Consider the following 18,652-nt stretch of genomic DNA (forward strand, 5'->3'; position numbering starts at 1 on the left):
GTTTGGATAAAGGAGTGGTCAAACATGCCCGCACACACCTGCAACCTGAAGTGGTACAGTCCAGCAAGGGCTTTACTATTTGGTACTGAATAAGTTGGCCCCCAGGTAGAGTAGATCCAGGAATATAGCATGTGAGGCTAAGGTTCCAGTCTTAAATGGTAAGGAGTAGGCCCCACCAGACACTTCCAAGTACATTTGATTGTACATTTGATTGTACCCTTGGAGTGAAGTGCTGATGATACCTTGGGAGGTTTGGAGAGAAAGTTACCCTTCAGCCAGTTTGCTTGGAAAGTAAACTCCAAAGAAATAATTGTGACTTGTTTCCACTAACACCCTGATTCTAAATGATTCTAACCCTGATCCTAACAACTGCTTATGCTTTGAGCAAAATTTTAGGATCTGGGATGACCAGTCCCATTGACTCCAAGGAGGATTCCAAAATATGCTATTTTAAGCATACAAACAGCAGAACCTCATGCATAGGTTTACAACCTTACTTGTAAATAGGGTCAGTAGTATAGTGGCAAATTCAGAAGTGCAGGGTCCTTCATGTTAGTCACAGCCATGCCACTCCTTTTTTTTTGCTGCTGGGTTGAGAATGAGATCCTTACTAATGCCTTCTCCCACAAGAACAGATATCCCTAGGAGCCAATAAGCATGAAAGGGAAGAGTGTTAGCTGCTGAGAAGAGTCTTCTCAATGGCTGACTCATCTCCTTTCACTCTGATTGGCTCCAATCAGCAGGAAAGGACAAGGAAGCATGTTAGACAACTCTTCCCAGTGGCTAACACACTCCCCTTTCATGCTGCTTGTCTCATAGGGTGCTGGAGACATAGGGACCCTGTTAGGACTCGGCTCCCAAAAAAGAAAGGAGTCTAAGACCCCCAAGGCCCACTAAACTTCACTCAGCTGACTTCAGAGTAAACTGGTTTAGAGGTGTTGGTCTTTTTATGTAAATTTGTATAGATATTAGCAGACGGTCTGAAATGCGTGTGTGCCAGTGTGTGTATTTACCTAAGTAGCAGGCTTTTACCATACATTGAGATCACTGAGACTTAAGACTTAGTAAAATAAGAAAAGCTACTTTATAGAGATACATAGTACATAAGAAAAGCATACCTAGTTCTAACTAACTAAGTTGGAGGTGCATGGCCAGTTGAAGAAGAGAAGAAAGGAAAGGGTGGAAGAAGGAGGGGCAGATAAGCTTCCCTAAGCATATCAGTCTGCAACAGAAGTCAGTCAGAGCATCCCAGGTAAAGGTAGCCCAGCCTAGGCATCTGGAGGACCCTAACTCTATCTCCCTTCTGGAACATAAACAAAAGAACAAAACAGGAGTTGCTCTTACCCCACTTCCAACACCCCTTCTCAGTGAGTGTTTGGTTCAGCCCAAAAGGTTCATCTTGTCTCACAGCTTGCAATGTCTGACTTTGCCCGACTCCTTCGTGAGAGTGTCTGCAGTTATGTCTTCTGTTGGACAATACTCCATCTTGAGTAGTCCTCTGCGGTAGGTATCTCTAATGAAATGGGGCTTCACGTCTATGTGCTTGGTCCATGAACTCACCCCTTCTGACTCCATGAGTCTGATGCATCCTTGGTTGTCCTCATGCATCACAACAGGCCCAGGTATAGAGATGCCTAAATCCTTGAACAGTTCAAGTAACCTTTGCATATCCTAATGGTTTGGGATCTAGGGTAGCTGCTAGCTCCAGTTTCATAGTTGTAGAGCCCTTTAGATATCTCACCACTCTCTTTATTGCTTTCTAGTCCTTCTTGGTTGGCGAGCTGGTTTTTTGGCACAGGTATCCCACTGCTACCACCACATCTGGCCTGGTAACAGTACTGATATACAGTCATTTTCTGATGGCTTGTCTTGTATCTCTCAACATTTCCTTTAGCATTTGGCTTTTTCTTGAATTTCCTCTTGTAGCCTACAGCTTTCCTTTCTTGAGCAATCTTGGTCAGTGTCCAAGTTTTACTTTTGTGTAGAGCTTCCAGCTCTTCCTTGGCTGGCTGCCTTCACCTCTCAGCTTCAGCTTTGGGTAAGGCTTCAATCTCTTTCCAGGTCTCCGGTTCTGGAAGTTCATCTCTCATGAGGTAAGCAAGTCTCTCTGGTGGTACACCTCTGTTGGTGAGTTCAGAGTGTCTGGGTGCTGGCTCTTCGGCTGCTCCTTCTGGCTCTGTTGCCTCTTCTGGCTCAAACTCCTCACCTTCCTCTGCAGGTGTATTATTGTTATACCTTCTGTGGTGGAAGAATAACTCTTCTTCTTCTTCCATTTTGCTGTCATCTGTTTTGTGTGGCACCCCTTCTGGCTGGGGTGCACACTTTCCTTCATCAAGTGGACATCTCTGTATACTTCAACTTTGCCGGTTTGGGGATTTATTACTCGATATCCCTTCTGCATTGAAGAATATCCAATGAATATTACTTCCTTGGCAGTGTTGTTAAATTTTGACCTCTTTTGTTTCGGGATGTGCACAAAGGCCTTGCATCCGAATACATGAAGGTGAGACACGCTTGGTGTCCTATCAGGCCATAGTTCAAATGGTGTTTTGTTGGTTGCAGATGCAGGAAGTCGGTTCTGCAGGTAGGTGGCAGTAACCGCAGCTTCTCCCCAGTACTTCTTTGGTAACTGTGCATCCTCCAACAAGGAACGAATCATCTGTCCAAGAGTCCAGTTCATGTGTCCCACAACCCCATTTTGTTCTGGGTTGTAGACAACTGTAGTCTGGTGCTCTATGTCTTTCTCACAAAGAAAGCCTTGCATAGCCCTGGACACATATTCTCCTCCATTGTCAGATTTTATGATCTGTGGCTTTCTGCCAAATTTGTTGGACACAATCCTGACATAGTCCTTCAATTTTTGAAGTACTTGACTTTTCTCTTTAAGCAGGTACATTGTAGTATACCTTGAGTAGTCATCTATAAAGGTCAGGATGTATAAATTTCCACCCTGAGATGGCACTTTCATTGGCCCACAAAGGTCAGTGTGAATTAATTCTAGAGGCCTTTTGGTTTTCCTTTCACTTTTCTTAGGAAATTTTGGTTTCACACTTTTTGTCTTTATACAGCACTCACATCTTTCTATACATTTGCATTGTCCCATTTTAATGCCTCTAGTCCAGCCTTTCCCAACCAGTGTGCCTCCAGATGTTGTTGGACCACAATTCCCATCTTTCCTGACCATTGGCAATGCTGGCTGAGGCTGATGGGAGTTGTGGTCCAACAACATCTGGAGGCACACTGGTTGGGAAAGGCTGCTCTAGTCAAATTCTCTTTCTCTAGAGCACTTACTCTGGCTAACCCGGCATGTCCCATTCATAGAATCATAGAGTAGTAGAGTTGGAAGGAGCCTATAAGGCCATCAAGTCCAACCCCCTGCACAATGCAGGAATCCAAATCAAAGCATTCTGCTATGCCAAAGATGCAAACATTCAGAATTACAGGTTTCCTTGACCATATTTGCACACATAGCTTCAAAGTATTCTAAATTTAAAAGTCCATTTTTCAATTTTGCAGTGCAACATATTTCTCCATCTAGAACACAGCAAAATTCTCCACTCATATAAAGTTCCCCTCCCAGTTCCATTATTCTAGTAGCTCCTATTAAGTTGTCTTTAAAATCTGGAACATATAGGCAGTTTTTAAGTTCAAGCCGTCTTTCACCTCCTGGCATTTTGCAAAGCAGTCGCACCATGCCTATTCCTTGAGAATGAAACGTGTCTTCAGAAGCAGTTTTTACTTCCTGTGTATGGTTTTTAAAATACTTAAACAAATTTTTATCTTTTATAAGGTGGGTTGTACAGCCTGAATCAATTAAAACTCTGTTTTTATAATCAACTTTCCTTTCATCAGATACATGGAAACTAGAAGCCTTTGTTTTTGCCTTTTCAATCTGTCTTTGTTTAAAGTCAGGCTATGTTCCTGTCTGACACCTATCGCAATCTATTTGAAGGTGATTTGGAGATTTGCACTTAAAACAGAGCTTCCTTCTGTGTTCTGTGCTCTCCTGTGGATCTGGGAAATGACTCATGTCTCTATTCTTTGTTTGTTTGTTGTCCCTGCCCACAGTAAGATTTGCCTTCTCAGACAGAGTTTGTTCCTGTCTCTCTTTAAAATCCTGTTCCTACAAATATGATATAATCTGATTCAAATTCTGGTCTGTCTGTTCTAGCACACAAGCAGTTAAACGATGAAATTCTTGGAGAATGCTCAGGAGCAATGCTTTTTGCATCTCGTCTTCAAATTTTCTTCCACACCTGTCCAGTTCACAGAGCACTCCTGTGAAACTTTCTAGATGTGTATTAAGACTGTCTGCCTCTCTCAGAGTAAACAATTCCTTGTAAAGGTACATTACATTATTTTTAGACTTTCTGTCATATATTTCTTCCAGCTTTTCCCACATATATTTCACTTTCTTACATCCTATGCAAACATTTAGTGCCTCATCTGATAATGCAGAAATAAGAAGAGATTTCACTTTTGCATGCTTACGTCTCCAGGATGCTGTAGCAGTTTCATCCTCTGTTCAGGATTGGTCAGGATTTCATACAGATCCTCTCCTTCAAGGAATGCAGTAATTCAAAGACTCCAAACCACATAATTGTCCTTCTCCAGCCTCTGGATGCTTGTCTTAAGTGTTAATTCTTCAGCCATGGCTTTCCTATCTTTTCTTCTGCTTTTCTTTCTCTAGCCTAGTCTCCTTTTCCCATCTCTTTGTAAATCACACACAGTATTTAGCCGTTTTAGCTTTTAGGCACAACTTGCAATTCACCTTAGCTTACTGGGCCAGCCATAACCCTTTGTGATGTAAATTTGTATAGATATTAGAGATCATCAATGGTCTGAGCTGCATAGCAGGCTTTTACCCTGCGTTGAGTTCACTGAGACTTAAGACTTAGTAAAATAAGAAAAATTACTTTATTTATAGAGATACATAGTAGATAGGAAAGGCATACCTAGTTCTAACTAACTAACTAACTAACTAAGTTGGATGCACAATGCCCAGATGTGGGAGTTGCCCTCATGGCTCAGGAGAGAGACCAGAGACAAAGGTGTCTCCTCTCTCTCTGACAGTCGAAGAAGAGAAGAAAGGAAAGGGCAAAAGGAAGAGGGGCAGATAAGCTTCCCTAAGCATATCAGTCTGCAACGGAAGGAAGTCAGTCAGAGCATCCCAGGTAAAGTTAGCCCAGCCTAGCCATCTGGAGGACCCTAACTCTATCTCTCTTCTGGAACATAAACAAAAGAACAGAACAGAAGTTGCTCTCGCCCCACTTCCAACAGTTCTGATGAACTGGGTGGTAAATCTGGATGTATTTTCAAAGGGCAATAGCTTAAGTCAACCTCATATCTACCTCTTTCTCTCTTTGTTCTATGTTGCGCTGTGTGTAGTTGTGTTGCTTAATATCATTTAAAAACAGCACCACAGCAGCAGAGAGTAACAGCAGATGTTGAAATGCGAGTGTGCCAGCGTGTGCGTGCGTTTGCCTAAGAAAGCAGGCTTTTACCCTGCCTCAGCATCACTGAGACTTGAGACTTAGTAAAATAAGAAAAGCTACTTTATTTAGAGAAATACATAGTAGATAGAAAAGGCATACCTAGTTCTAACTAACTAGCTAAGTTGGAGGCATAACTCCCATGTGTAGGAGTCAGCCCCACGCTCGGGGAGAGAGAGCAGAGACAAAAGGAGTCTCCTCTCTCCTGGTCAGCCAGAGGAAAAAGGAATGGAAAGGGCGGAAGGAGGAGGGGCAGGTAAGCCTCCCTAAAGGCGTCACAGTCTAGCGACAGAAGGAAGTCAGTCAGAGCATCACAGGTAAAAGGTAAACAAAGCCTATCCATCTGGAGGACCCTAGCCCTATCTTCCTTCTGGAGCTTAAACAAAAGAACAAAACAGGAGTTGCTCTTGCCCCACTTCCAACATTCTACTCGTTTATTTTCTCAGAATTATGTCCCCAGGGCTCGATTTTTCAGTCCCGGGACTCCGATCCAATTAACATGTGGGGGTGGGGGTCTGCGCATGAGTCTTAGGACCCAGCAGCAGCTCGATTGCGTCTGATCAAACAGGAGATCTTGACTTGCAGGAAGGTCTAGTAGGTGACTGCTTCTTCTGGTAAACTTTCCTTGGTTGCCAATGTGGAGAAAGGGGTCTTGCCCATCTGCCCACCCTAAAAGCGTTAGGTGGCAGGAAGGGAAAGCAATGGGGCTTGCAAGGATCAGGAACACCAGTGCTGGGGCTTCCCATCCAGGGATGGAGCACATGCTCTGCATGTAGAAGGTCCCAGGTTCAGTCCCTGGCATCTCCAGGTAGGGCTGGCAGAGAACCCTGCCTGAAACCCTGGAGAGCCGCTGCCAGTGTAGACAATATTGAACTAAATGGACCAAGGGTCTAACTCACGGCAAGGTAGCTTCTACGTTCCTACCATGGGGTTGGGAAAACATCTTCCCCCTTAGCACATTCCAACGGAGGGTGGCGCTGAAAGGAAGGAAAGGAAGCTCTCTAAGCAGGTGAGCGATCCTAAGGGCAAAGAGAGCAGAGGGTATGTGTACGTTCTCCGTGACAAGGAAGGTCTCTCCGTGACACACACACACACACAGAGACACACAGAGAGAGAGGTTTGTTTCTGTGCAGCTCGATCCTACCCATGTTTATCCTGAAGTCTGTGCTCCTGAAGAGCTTCTTCCCAAGGAAGTTCCCGCTGGATCCCCTTCCTTAACTCTCCTTTCTGTGTCGCTGGCATCTGCCTGGTAGTTGGCACTGCCCTCTTTTCTACCCCACTGCTTCTTGCTCAGCCGCGACGGGAGCCCTGGCGCAGAAATCTACTTTGCGCACATCCTAAACAGGCAAAAAATGCGCAGGAAGGCTTACTCGGAAAATGTCATCAGCCAGCGCAGTGTAGCAAGTGGGCAGAGCAGGCAGCCTAAGATGTATACACGCCATGTTGGTTTTCCAATACCTGCTGGGAGTCTTTTAGGGCAGTGATCCTAAGCAGATACCCGTGCCCTGGTTTTGAAATCCGCCGAATTCTTACCGCCAAGTAATAAATAAATAAAGTTTGTGATGGGATGCTTTTGTCGCTAGATGCCACCCACAGAGCCTTTGTGGGTCGCACCCTTCTCTCCCATTGCCACTTTGGTCTCTCTCATCTACGACTCTCTTGGCTCCCAAACAGACCTAGAAATAACAACAAAAAGAGTCTGAGTCTTTTACAGGGGTGTGTGGCTATAAAGGACAGGATCCTAACCTGTTGCAGAGTGGCAAAATTGGGAATGGAGAGACTGAGTGAGACTTTATGTGTTTGAATCTTTGCTAAAGATTACGCCTTCCCTGCAAATTAGTCAGACAGAGACTTTAAGCTTTAAAATAAGAAATAACTACTTTATTCTGGAAATACATATGTGATAGGAAAGAGTTCTACATCTAGCTAACTAGCTAAAGTGGAGATGCAAACGCTAAGCCTAGTGTTTGCCCTCATGCTTGGAGGAGAGGGAGAGACAAAGAGAAGATGTCTGCTCTCCCTCTCAAGAAAAAGAAGGAAGGAAGGAGGAAGGAGATGTGGTCAACATCCTATGCATATCAGTCTAGCAGGAAGGGAGAGACAGCAGGAGATCAAAGGATAGCCTAGTAATCAGGAGGTCTCCTCTCTAGCTACCCTTTTTAATCCCATGCAGCCTCAACCCACAGGTTGGAGTTGAACCACATATTCCAACAGCTGATGCCCCCTGCGGTCCGGCCTTGACGCGCATGTATCCGAGCCACATCAACCAATGCCGGATGGGGAGCTGGGGGGGTGTCCTCCAGGATGGCCAGTGTGAGGACTGACAGGAGCCCTAGTCTGGCAACACCTGGAGGGCCACCGCTTCCCCACCCCCGATCCTACGATCCTAGAGTGGATTCGGATTCCGGACGGCTCTTGAACCCTTCGCAGTCTTCTGGGAGCGTCTCCCTTCTCTAGATGGGCGCGCAGGAATTGCGCAGGGAGTGGGGGGCGGGTGTGGTTGCTGCCGCTCTGGGATCGCGGCGGGGGGCGGGCGGAGCGAGGGCCGAGCCCTCTGGCTCCCGGCCGTTCTTCCCCTGGCGACTCTCCTGTGCTCTGCTTGCTCCCGGCTCCCGCAGCGCTGCAAGGACAAGCTCAACGCCTTGGCGATCTCGGTGATGAACCAGTGGCCCGGCGTCAAGCTGCGCGTGACCGAGGGCTGGGACGAGGACGGGCACCACTCCGAGGAGTCGCTGCACTACGAGGGCCGCGCCGTGGACATCACCACCTCCGACCGGGACCGCAGCAAGTATGGCATGCTGGCTCGCTTGGCCGTCGAGGCCGGCTTCGACTGGGTCTACTACGAGTCCAAGGCGCACATCCACTGCTCCGTCAAAGCCGGTAAGAAGGAAGGAAGGAAGGAAGGGAGGGAGGGGGAAGAACCTCCTGAAGCCCCACCTGATAAATAATATAGGGTGGCAGTCAACGAAGTCCGACTCTGAGCAGACCCATTGAAATTACTGGGCCTAAATTAGGCTACAATCTAATGCATACCTACTTAGAAGTAAGCTCCATTGGGTTCAGTGTGACTTACTCCCAGGTAGGTGTGTATTGGACTGCAGCCTTAGTCATGCCCTTTAGATTCAATGGGTCTGGCGTTGAATAGAACCCATTCTCTCCTTCCAGAGGTTGCTCCTTAAGTTCTCCTTCTGAGAAACCTGGGAGTTAAGTCTTAGGAGCAATCATCACAGCTTGAAAAGTGAAGGGGCAGAACTTACTCCTAGTAGTAAGTAGGTAGCAACATGTCTAGTAAGAAATGAATAGTAGTTCACATTTGTGTATTTAGTGCTAACAGTATAGCTGGCAGCCTTTCCCAACTGTTAGGTCCCCAGATGTTGCTGGACTACAGTTGCCATCATGCCTGACCATTGGCCTTGCGGGCTGAGGCTGAGAAGACTTGTAGTCTAGCAACATCTGGGAACCCAAAGGTTGGGAAGAGCTGCTAGAACACACAGAATGGGCTGGTCCTTGATTCTGACTGTGGTTGTTGTGACTGTGGTGAGTAGTAGCAGTTGTAGTAGTACAGAATGGGCTGGTCCTTGATTCTGACTGTGGTTGTTGTGACTGTGGTGAGTAGTAGCAGTTGTAGTAGTACAGAATGGGCTGGTCCTTGATTCTGACTGTGGTTGTTGTGACTGTGGTGAGTAGTAGCAGTTGTAGTAGTACAGAATGGGCTGGTCCTTGATTCTGACTGTGGTTGTTGTGACTGTGGTGAGTAGTAGCAGTTGTAGTAGTACAAGGAAGGAATACTTCACATTCATTTTGTGCCAGGGACATACCACTACAGGCATCAAATGGCCTGGTCGCAGTGTCTCACAGCTAATGACTAGTACTGTTACTGCAAGTACATTGCATTAGTACTACCAATATGCTAGATACTATCCAGAAGTGTGTGGTCCCTGCCTATTCTGTATTAGAGGGACAAGGAAGGAATAGAGAGATGGAACATTTTTGTGAAAACTGGCCAGATAATTTCAGGGGTGGTGCTGGAGAGCTGCAGCACCTTAGAGACAAAGCACTTCATTGTGAGTTGAGATTTCATAGGCAACCCAACTCTCTGCTTCATTGGATGGGCCAAAAATGGCCTATGGAGGTGGCAGGTGGTAGACATGTGGGGTGGTAAACAGTTAAGAAGGTGAGAAGTAAGAACAGCCGTTCTAACATCTGAGGCAGAGAGGGCAGGACTGTCAATCTTTAGCTAGGTCATTTCTGGTGCAAGAATAGGAACAAAGCATCTCACTTCCTGCACCATAAGAACATAGGGTTGTATTCAACAAACTTTTACGCAGCATAGACTCATTGAAATTAATGGCCATGACTAACTTAGGTCTATTAATTCCAATGTATCTACTGTGAGTGAAAATTAGCTGAATACAACTCATAGAAACAGTCCACCTTAACTCATCGTACTATGTTGAGATGCTTCGGAGAAGCTTTCAAAGAGGGCATGCAAGTGTTCATGTAACCCAGTTGACTTACCCAGCACCAGCTATCCAGAGGTAGACTGCCTCTGTGGGTGGAGGTTCTGGTTAGCTATCATGGCTAGTCCGCCTAGCTGTTGACAGACCCATTCTCCACAAATTTGTCTTATCCTTGGTTGTCATCACCATGACTTCATTATGCCTTGTGCTGAAGAATGAATGGCTCTGGATTGCACCCCTTAGAGCAGGGATGGGGAATCTGTAGCCCTCTTGATGTTGGACTTCAGCTCCCCTCAGGCCCAGCCAGCATGGCCAACGGTCAGGAATGGTGGGAGATGTAGTCCAGCAACATCTAGAGGGCCCCAGGTTCCCCAGCCCTGCTTCTAGGGAAGTCTGAATTGAATGCACATTGCACCCCTAATTTAAAGGAGAATCCACCTTTCATGGATGACCCTGTCCTTCACTGCCATGGAGAGACCATGCCACAGATTTCACTGAGGTATGGCTTCCACCCTCCTCTGGAAAAGGCCCAATAAAGGCTACCACAGCCATACCAATTTAGAATCAAGATCTAAAGGAGCCAGGGCTGCAGTCTTGCTCCACATTTAACATCGATGTAAGCTCCATTTAACTTACATCTGTGTAAACCTGCCTAGGAGTGTGTATGCAGCTCATTGAAAGCCCCACTCCGCAAGCCAATTAAGCCCTTTCTTTTTCTACTTCTAACTGCAAGACGTGAAATCTGTGCACGTTTATTTCGGATCAAATGCAATTTGCAAGCAATGGCGTTCCATTCCAAGGAATGCGTTTAGACACGGAGATGCTGGATTTTCACTAGAAAGAGATTAGCTCCCACGCACCCGACCCTATCCTGAGGACTATGTCAAAGCTCACTGGTCATAGGCCAGGCTTGCCCGTAGCAGTCAGGATTCTGCTTAATCATTTGCAAATATATCTAAGGCTGCAAGTTAAAGATGTAAGATAGATTTAAGCGCAAAGAAGAGCAAAGTAGATTTTGAATGGCACAAACTTCAAAGGAAGAGTGGTTACAAGACAGGTCACCGTAGGACATATGTTCAAGATTCCTTGATGCGGATTAACTCACTCCTCAGCACAATTTAACTCCCTGGTGAGCTGCAGGAAGCTGTGCAGGTCTAGCCCTTGGCGTATAATTTTGATGGCTTTAATGCTTGCGCTGCATGGGGATGGTAGTTACTCGGGTTAATTAATCCAGAGCAATTAAACCGGAACAGGCAGTGTAATGTATGTTGTGCATGTAGCAGGATTAGAGGCTAAACCTTAAAACTGGTTCAGATATATTCCAGTCAGTCCCTAGAACTGCAACCAGCTGGTACACCAAAAGAGAGCCCATTCTTTGATTTCCATGTAAACGCCTCCAGATAGCTTTGTCGTCTCTTGTCTGATCCTTTCATCTTGTAGGACTCAGGGATTTCAACGACTCCGGAGCAAATGTGATTTTGGCCGCAGGGTTTGTGGGGGCCTATAGGAGGGCCGCCCCCTTGTGGCACCTCTGGGGTGAAAAAAAACTATTCCAGTGTAGAGGATTCTAATGTGTCTGACTGTCTGGCATGCAATGCGACCCACAAACTGCTAAACCCGGCATCACTGCTGTGTCATGTGAAGTCAAAAGGACCAATCCGGTTTTCTGACAGAAAGGGCCCTTTTCTTTGGCAATGTCCTGGGAAAGGTGATTGGAAGTATAACACAGCAAATGGTCCTCCTCCCCCTCCGCCCTATATTCATCCTAAAATAGGTTAATTAGTAAACTCGTTCTTCATTTTTCTCCTAGTTCCTTCTTGCCTTGTCACTTGCAATAAAGCCACCCCGGCTCCTGTAAAAAATGATGCTCCTTTTAATCCGGATTGCAAGCTGGCGATCGTTGACACCAGCCAAATTCTGCCGGGTGGGCTAAGGCTCGTTCTTCCTTGCTGCTAGCGTGTGAGGGCCAAGAGCAAGACCCCCTTTCTATTTAACTCCCTTCTTTTAATCCACCTGGAGCAGCTGGTTTGGGAATCTCCCGTGCTTACGGCGCCACCTGTTGAACCGGAGGAGAGGTGCGCCCGTGCGGCCGGCCCCCACCCTCGTCTCGTCCAGGCTCCTGCATAAATTGTCGCTTTTCAGCAAAACAGTTAACGGGGAATGATTTCGGAGGAGACGGGCCGCTTGTTTTGCCACCTCCCCTTGTTTGTTGCTTGGCGTTTAGACAGTAGTTTAATGGCACCTTTTAGCCGAGAAAACACTTTAAACATGCCGAGAAACACGCAGTCGTGAAAGAAAAGTAAGGAACCCGCTCTAACTGATTCGATTGGCATTAAAAGGGGGGAGGGGGTTAAAGACGCGTGTTTGAGAGAAGGGAGGAGACGAGCCACCCATTCAAGTCAAGGGAGACGGTTTCATTGAGAACAGAATGGCAGCAGCTCAGGTTCATTCTAACGAATCTCTATTAAAAGAGACCCCTGTTAAAAAATATGTTCCCCTCCCCCCACATTCCTCCCGTTTCTCACCACTGACGCTGCTACCCTCACCCTCACCAGCACAGGTAGGGCTTCATCCCAAGCTCAAGCTTGAAAGGAATAAGCAGAAACGTCTCTGGGAAGTTAGTGCAATAATAATAATAATAATAATAATAATAATAATAATAATAATAAACCTTTGTCATCATTTTTATAATCGTCATAATTTGCCTTTTATTTTTGAGAATGTTGGCACAAATTTAGATGAGTTACATCAAACCATTCCCAGCCCCTATTCAGCTACCCCCCCCAAAAAAACACCCTATCCTTCATAGTACACTTTTAAAAATAATAATTAGCAGAGTGTTCGGGGCATGCACAGACTGCATATGCCACATATCTATGTTTTTCAGGCTAAAAGAGATTGTTGTGTAAATTCTGTATTTATATTAGCAGAGATCATCAATGGTCTGAAATGCGTGTGTGCCAGTGTGTGCGTTTACCTAAGTAGCAGGCTTTTACCCTGCATTGAGATCACTGAGACTTAAGACTTAGTAAAAATAAGAAGAGCTACTTTATTTATAGAAATACATAGTAGATAGAAAGGCATACCTAGTTCTAACTAAGTTGGAGGTGCAAGGCCCAGGCTTGGGAGTTGCCCTCATGGCTCATGAGAGAGCAGAGACAAAAGGTGTCTCCTCTCTCTCGGACAGTCGAAGAAGAGAAGAGAGGAAAGGGTGGGAGGAGGGACAGATAAGCTTCCTTAAGAGGTATGAGTCTAACAACGGAAGGAAGTCAGTCAGAGAATCCCAGGTAAAGATAGCCAAGCCTATCCATCTGGAGGACCCTAGCTCTATCTCCCTTCTGGAACATAAACAAAAGAACAAAACAGGAGTTGCTCTTGCCCCACTTCCAACAAGCTTTAAAAATGCTTGAATACCATCACTTCTTTCTTTTAAATTAAGTTATCAGGAAGGGGGCACCTGAGCTCTCTGAGGATGGGCAGTTATAAGAAGCTGGAAAGGTGTGTCTGCTTTCATGCATATGCACATATGCATAAGTCAGGAGTGAGGAAACTGCAGCAGAAAGTGGAGTTGATGGAGGTTGTAGTCCAACAACACCTGGAGGGCACCAGGTTGGCAAAGGCTGGATTAAAGAATCCAATGATGTAACAAAAGGGTTGAGTCCAACTAAGCTCTACTCAAAGTAGACCCATTGAAATGAATAGACTAACATAGGTCCATTAGGTTCTGTCCAGTGTTAGTTCTACTCATAGTAGACAAAATGAAATAAATAGACATGTCTAATTTAGCATCATCAATTTCAGTGGGTCTACTGGGAGAAGAACCTAGTTGGATACAAGCTGTAGAATCTAGACAGCGTGAGGGGCCTTCATCCAAGTCCATTTTAGAAGTGAAAGACTATTGCCCAAGTGCCTAGACACTTCTTGCAGTCACACTCTCACCACTATACCACCATCACAATATGAAACAGACAGTAGAAGATGACCTGAATAGATACTAGTTGGACAGGTCAAAATCACTGAATGGCATCGTAGTGTTATTGTAATGATAGAATAGCGCTTGCCAATTCCATTCCTCTCACACCTTTACTAGCTTCGATGGTATGGGGAAAACCTAACACATGTAACTTCTCCCATTGCTACAGCTCTGCGATGAAAAAAGTGACACTTTTTGTAATTCTGCCCTGTCATTCACCTGTTGAAAGCAAAAGGACCTCTGTTAGGGAACTGGGAGTTTTAGATGGCAGATGTTCATAGCATCCAATCTCTCCTGTATTCACACAGTTTCTAAGACACTAGGGGACACATGTTCAGTATTAAAAATGTTCATTTCTAAATAAAAGAACTCTCAGATAGTTTTATTTATAAATAAATTTTAAAAATGTAAATACGGCATTTCCACCCTATAATTGTTCCAGGATGGTTCACAAAACAATGAGAAAGCTAATGTTAAACTTAGATGATGGGTGGAGCAGAAACCAAATCTTGTCCAAATCTGAAATTAACAATTCCTAATGATTTCAGAATTCCTATTGATCGGTTGAACATTTTCAGATTCGGTTTTTTGACATTTGTCTTTCCAGATTTCTTTTAAGAAGCTTGGATCTGAAGTGTTCCTCATTTAATTTTAAGGCAATACCATTAACTCTCAAGGTGCCAATTGTGTTACGTTTACTCATCCTCTAAAATAAAATCCCTATTTCTATAATTTTGTGTTTTTTAAAAAATGAGATAAGGAAACCATAGGTTTGAAACCCACACGGTTACAAAGTGAGACCTGAAAATTGAAAGAGAGTATGGGGCAGATGGGAGTTCAGAAATGAATTGATTATGTTTGAGCAATGGATCTGGCTCCAAATTGCCTCTCAGTTCCAGTTTTGAAACTCCACTTAAGTAGGATTGTTTTCTTAAAAAGAAAGAAAGAGTTTGGTTTACACCAGACAATTCAAATCAACTCTAATCCAAGTTTTTCAGCTCACCTGCCTTCTTGACTGGATTCTCTGTTAGCCAAGTTCCCACCCACAAGGTCAATACAAAAGAAACAAAGCTACTATAATAAATTGTTTTATAGGAGCTTAGCATCAGGAAAGAATTCACTTTTTATAGATTTTTAAACAACCATTTCAAGTATTATACTCCAGACCAGCTTTTGACAACCTAGTGCCCTCCAGATGTTGCTGGACTCTAACTCCCATCAGCTCCACCCAACTGGAGTTGGAGTCCCACAACATCTGGAAGGCACCACATTGGTATTCATGCTCTAAACAAGCTTTCATCAGCCTCCAGACATTGTGGGAATACAACTCCCATTAGCCCTGGTTTTAGTCCAACAACTAGAGGGCACCAGGTTGGCCATCCTAACTTGGCTGCTCTTGGCCATCCTAACTTGGGTGCCCATATTGTCCCAAGCACCCAGCACAATCCAACTCCATCTTCAATTTCATTGGAAGCAAATCGCTTGACGAATCCAAATCCAAGCATCAAGATTCAGGGCACGCTCGGGATTTGGGAAGGGAGGGGAATAATTTGGGGGGCATGTCACACGAGGTCGTGTGACTGTACAACATGGATTTCCCAAGTGCTGCCTTGAATCCCATCCGCTCAAGCTGGTTTAAAATGGCCAGGCACTGGTTTCATGACTGAGAATCTGATGAGAAGATTAAAAAACCAATGAGTTCCAGGGAGGGAAGATTCTTTGAGCCCCCCTCTCTGTTTGCAAAAAGTATGATCCCAGAGATTGGAATGCAAAAGAGGCGAGTGTCTCCCCCCCAAGGCCTGAATGACTGTCAAGAGGGCAAAGGCCCAGTATAAGGCACAAGGATAATGGAAGCTAGTTGAGGTATTGAGAGCAAACGCCTCCATTTCAATTTCAAATATACATCTTGAGTGTTTTGGAAAAGTGTCTTGGTCTGTGCAAATAGCGCTTAGAAGGCCTTTGGGGGAGAGTTGCGTAGGGTTTTTTTTTTTAAGTGTATGTGTATGTGAATTGGCATAGAGGGTTCCCCTGCACCTGAACAAATAAGGGGTGGGGTGGGGTGTTGGAAGTGTCCTCTCTTCTAAGAGTGCCTCCCTTTTATTACACAGATCAGAATGACAATGCTGGCCCTTTACTGGATTTTAATTAGAGAACCCAAATAAGGGCCCGCTCAAAGGAGCAGATTTTCACACCTCCGCCAGCTTGCTGGCATGTTTACTGAGTTGCTACACAACTGGACCTATTCATCAGGCCTCTCCGAGTGTGCAAATAAAGCCTAGGCTGAAGAAGCTGGGGGTTCGGGGGACGGGTGGCGGCAGCAGAGGAGGGAATTATATGAAGGTATCTTGTGGGGGTTTTGTGTGGGGTTTTTTTTGCTTCCTTGTAAAGGGCATCATTGCTTATTTGTTGCCACGTTCCCTTCCCTGACGATTTCTGGCTGGCTCCTTCCCCACCCTCCATTCCCAAACAGAAGAGATAAAATTGTTCACCAATCAATACCACTCTGTTTTGTTGTTGCTATTTTACCCTTCCTAAGGAAAGGCATTAGGGAGTGTTCTGAGGGTTGCTTTCAGACTGCAATGGCTCAGCCTGCTAGCCACAGAGCGAGGCGGGGAGGTCAGGTGCTGAGCCACTGGCTACACTGATCCGGCCAGCTTTTAGGAGGAAATTGGCTCTGGAAAGTTAAGAAGCAAGAGGGAACTTGAAGGAGAGGAAGAGGAGTAACATCCTGGCTTCAGTGAAATTCAGCCAGGAGCTTGACTGAACTTTGATCAGGGCATGCAGCTTATTCTGCAAAATGTCTTGATGGTGGGGAGTGGTGCAGTCAGCTAATGTTAGAATCCTGGATTTAATGGTTGTATGGAGAGCCCCAGGGTAATATGTGTTGTGCTTCTATTGAGAAGTGACCCAAAGTGACTTCTAAAATGATAAAAACATTAAAATCAGGTATAAAAAACACTAGAACAAAGTGAAAACCTAAAAGCACACCCTATATGCAGGTCTAACACAACCCACCCCATGAAAAGATAAACAAGAAAGAGGCCACAAGTAGACCAAGCCCTTGCAAATTAAGGGCCAACAGTCTGGATGGGAAAAAAATTGTGCTTGCTTCCTAAAAATAGAAAGTGAGCGTGTCAGGCATGCTTCCCTGTGCAGAGCATTCTGCAAGTGGGGAGCCACCACTGAAAAAGCCCGTTCTTGTGTGGGCACCCTCCATACCTCCCTTGAGGGGGACGACACAGAGAAGGGCCTCAGATGATGAACGTGGGGTCTGGGTTGTTACCTATGGGGAGGAGCAGTCCTGAAGGTATTGGGATTCTGAGCTGCATAAGGCTTTGGAGGTCAAAAACATCACTTTGAATTGAGCCTGGAAATGAATTAGTAGCCAGTGCAGTCGTGGCTTCAGAATTTGGTAATGTATCCCTGGTGCATTTGGGGGGCCCTCCCGCTTGTTCTGCTGGGTGGGGCCCTGGACATCCAGTCACAGTCCTCCCCTGACAGTACCTCTGTTGTTGGGGGTAGGGAAACTCATTGTCTACCATGTTATCTCATCTATAGGAGGCATGGTAGAACCACTCAGGTTTGCTCCAGAGAAACTCCTTCCTCTCGAGAGAAAGGCATGGGGAATTATGCCCACATTCTGCATTCTGGTGCCGTTCTCTTGCAGTCTGGGGATTCGTCCACCATATTCCAGTTATCTTTAGGTGGGTCTTGGTCCACTGTTTGGCACTCACTGTATTCCAAATGTATACCAAAGTAGGTGTCCCAAAGGATGCTGGGAACTGTACCTTTGTGGGGGTGCTCTACAGTTCTCTACAGTTCTCTACAGGGAAGGGCCATAGCTTGTTGGCACAGTATCTGCCTTGCCTCCAGAAGGCCCCAAGTTCAATCCCCAGCATCTCCGAGGAGGGCTGGGAAAGACTCCCTGTCTGGAACCCTGGAGAGCTGCTGCCTGTCAGTGTAGACAGTACTGAGCTAGATGGACCACTCGTCTGGGTCTGTGTAAGGCAGCTGCCTATGTTCCTCTCTGAGGTCCTTAGTGATCTCTCTTCTACTGCCCAACAGAATAGTCACTCTACCTAGAAAGAAGCCCCTGTGATCGCCATTTAGGTTTATTGCATTTCTGAATCATATCCCATGACAAAAAAATCCAGAGTGATTTGCAACACCATGGGACTTACCTCTGAGCAAATATCTATAGGACTGAGCTGTTTGTCTGTAGGGTAGATATGCTGACTGGTCCGTGATGAATATCATCCTTGAATGATGGCACTTATTTAGGTATTTAAGTTTCTCAGGCTGCATACACATCGTACATTTGAAAGCTCATGGCTTCCCCCAAAGAATCCTGAGAACTGCAGTTTGATAAGCATGCTGGGAATTGTACCTCTGTGAGGGATGAACTACAGCTCCCAGAATTCTTTGGGGGAAGTTATGAGCTTTAAATGTGCTTTCAAATGTATAGTGTGTACGCAGCTTCAGTCCAGTTGGCTGAAAACTTTTTACAGATCCTCATTGGTCCTGAGACTGCCCTCTGATGTGAGGCTTGGGATTACCCATGTGGGTAAGCACTTTAACCCACAGAGCCATGAACAGTTTTTATAGTAATGAAGCTGGAACCCAGATCTCCCTGGATGGAATATTCTGACTTGTGATATGGCTCAGTTTAGGCTGACAGCAGATGGATTGGTCTAGAACACACTTTGACTTTCTCATTCTTCTTTTTC

The 18,652-nt window shown here is 45.4% G+C and overlaps 1 protein-coding gene across 1 annotated transcript in view; it reads left to right on the top strand.

Moving 5' to 3' along the window:
* The window catches only part of SHH (sonic hedgehog signaling molecule), a 40,030-nt gene that overhangs the window by 6,857 nt on the left and 14,521 nt on the right, over window positions 1-18,652 (top strand). Inside the window, exon 2 of the mRNA XM_061586015.1 lies at window positions 8,111-8,372. Within this exon, the coding sequence (XP_061441999.1) occupies window positions 8,111-8,372 (262 nt within the window). The remainder of the gene's footprint in view (window positions 1-8,110; window positions 8,373-18,652) is intronic.

The sequence above is a fragment of the Rhineura floridana genome, chromosome 10 (genome assembly GCF_030035675.1).
Source record: "Rhineura floridana isolate rRhiFlo1 chromosome 10, rRhiFlo1.hap2, whole genome shotgun sequence".
Classification (NCBI taxonomy): Eukaryota; Metazoa; Chordata; class Lepidosauria; order Squamata; family Rhineuridae; genus Rhineura; species Rhineura floridana.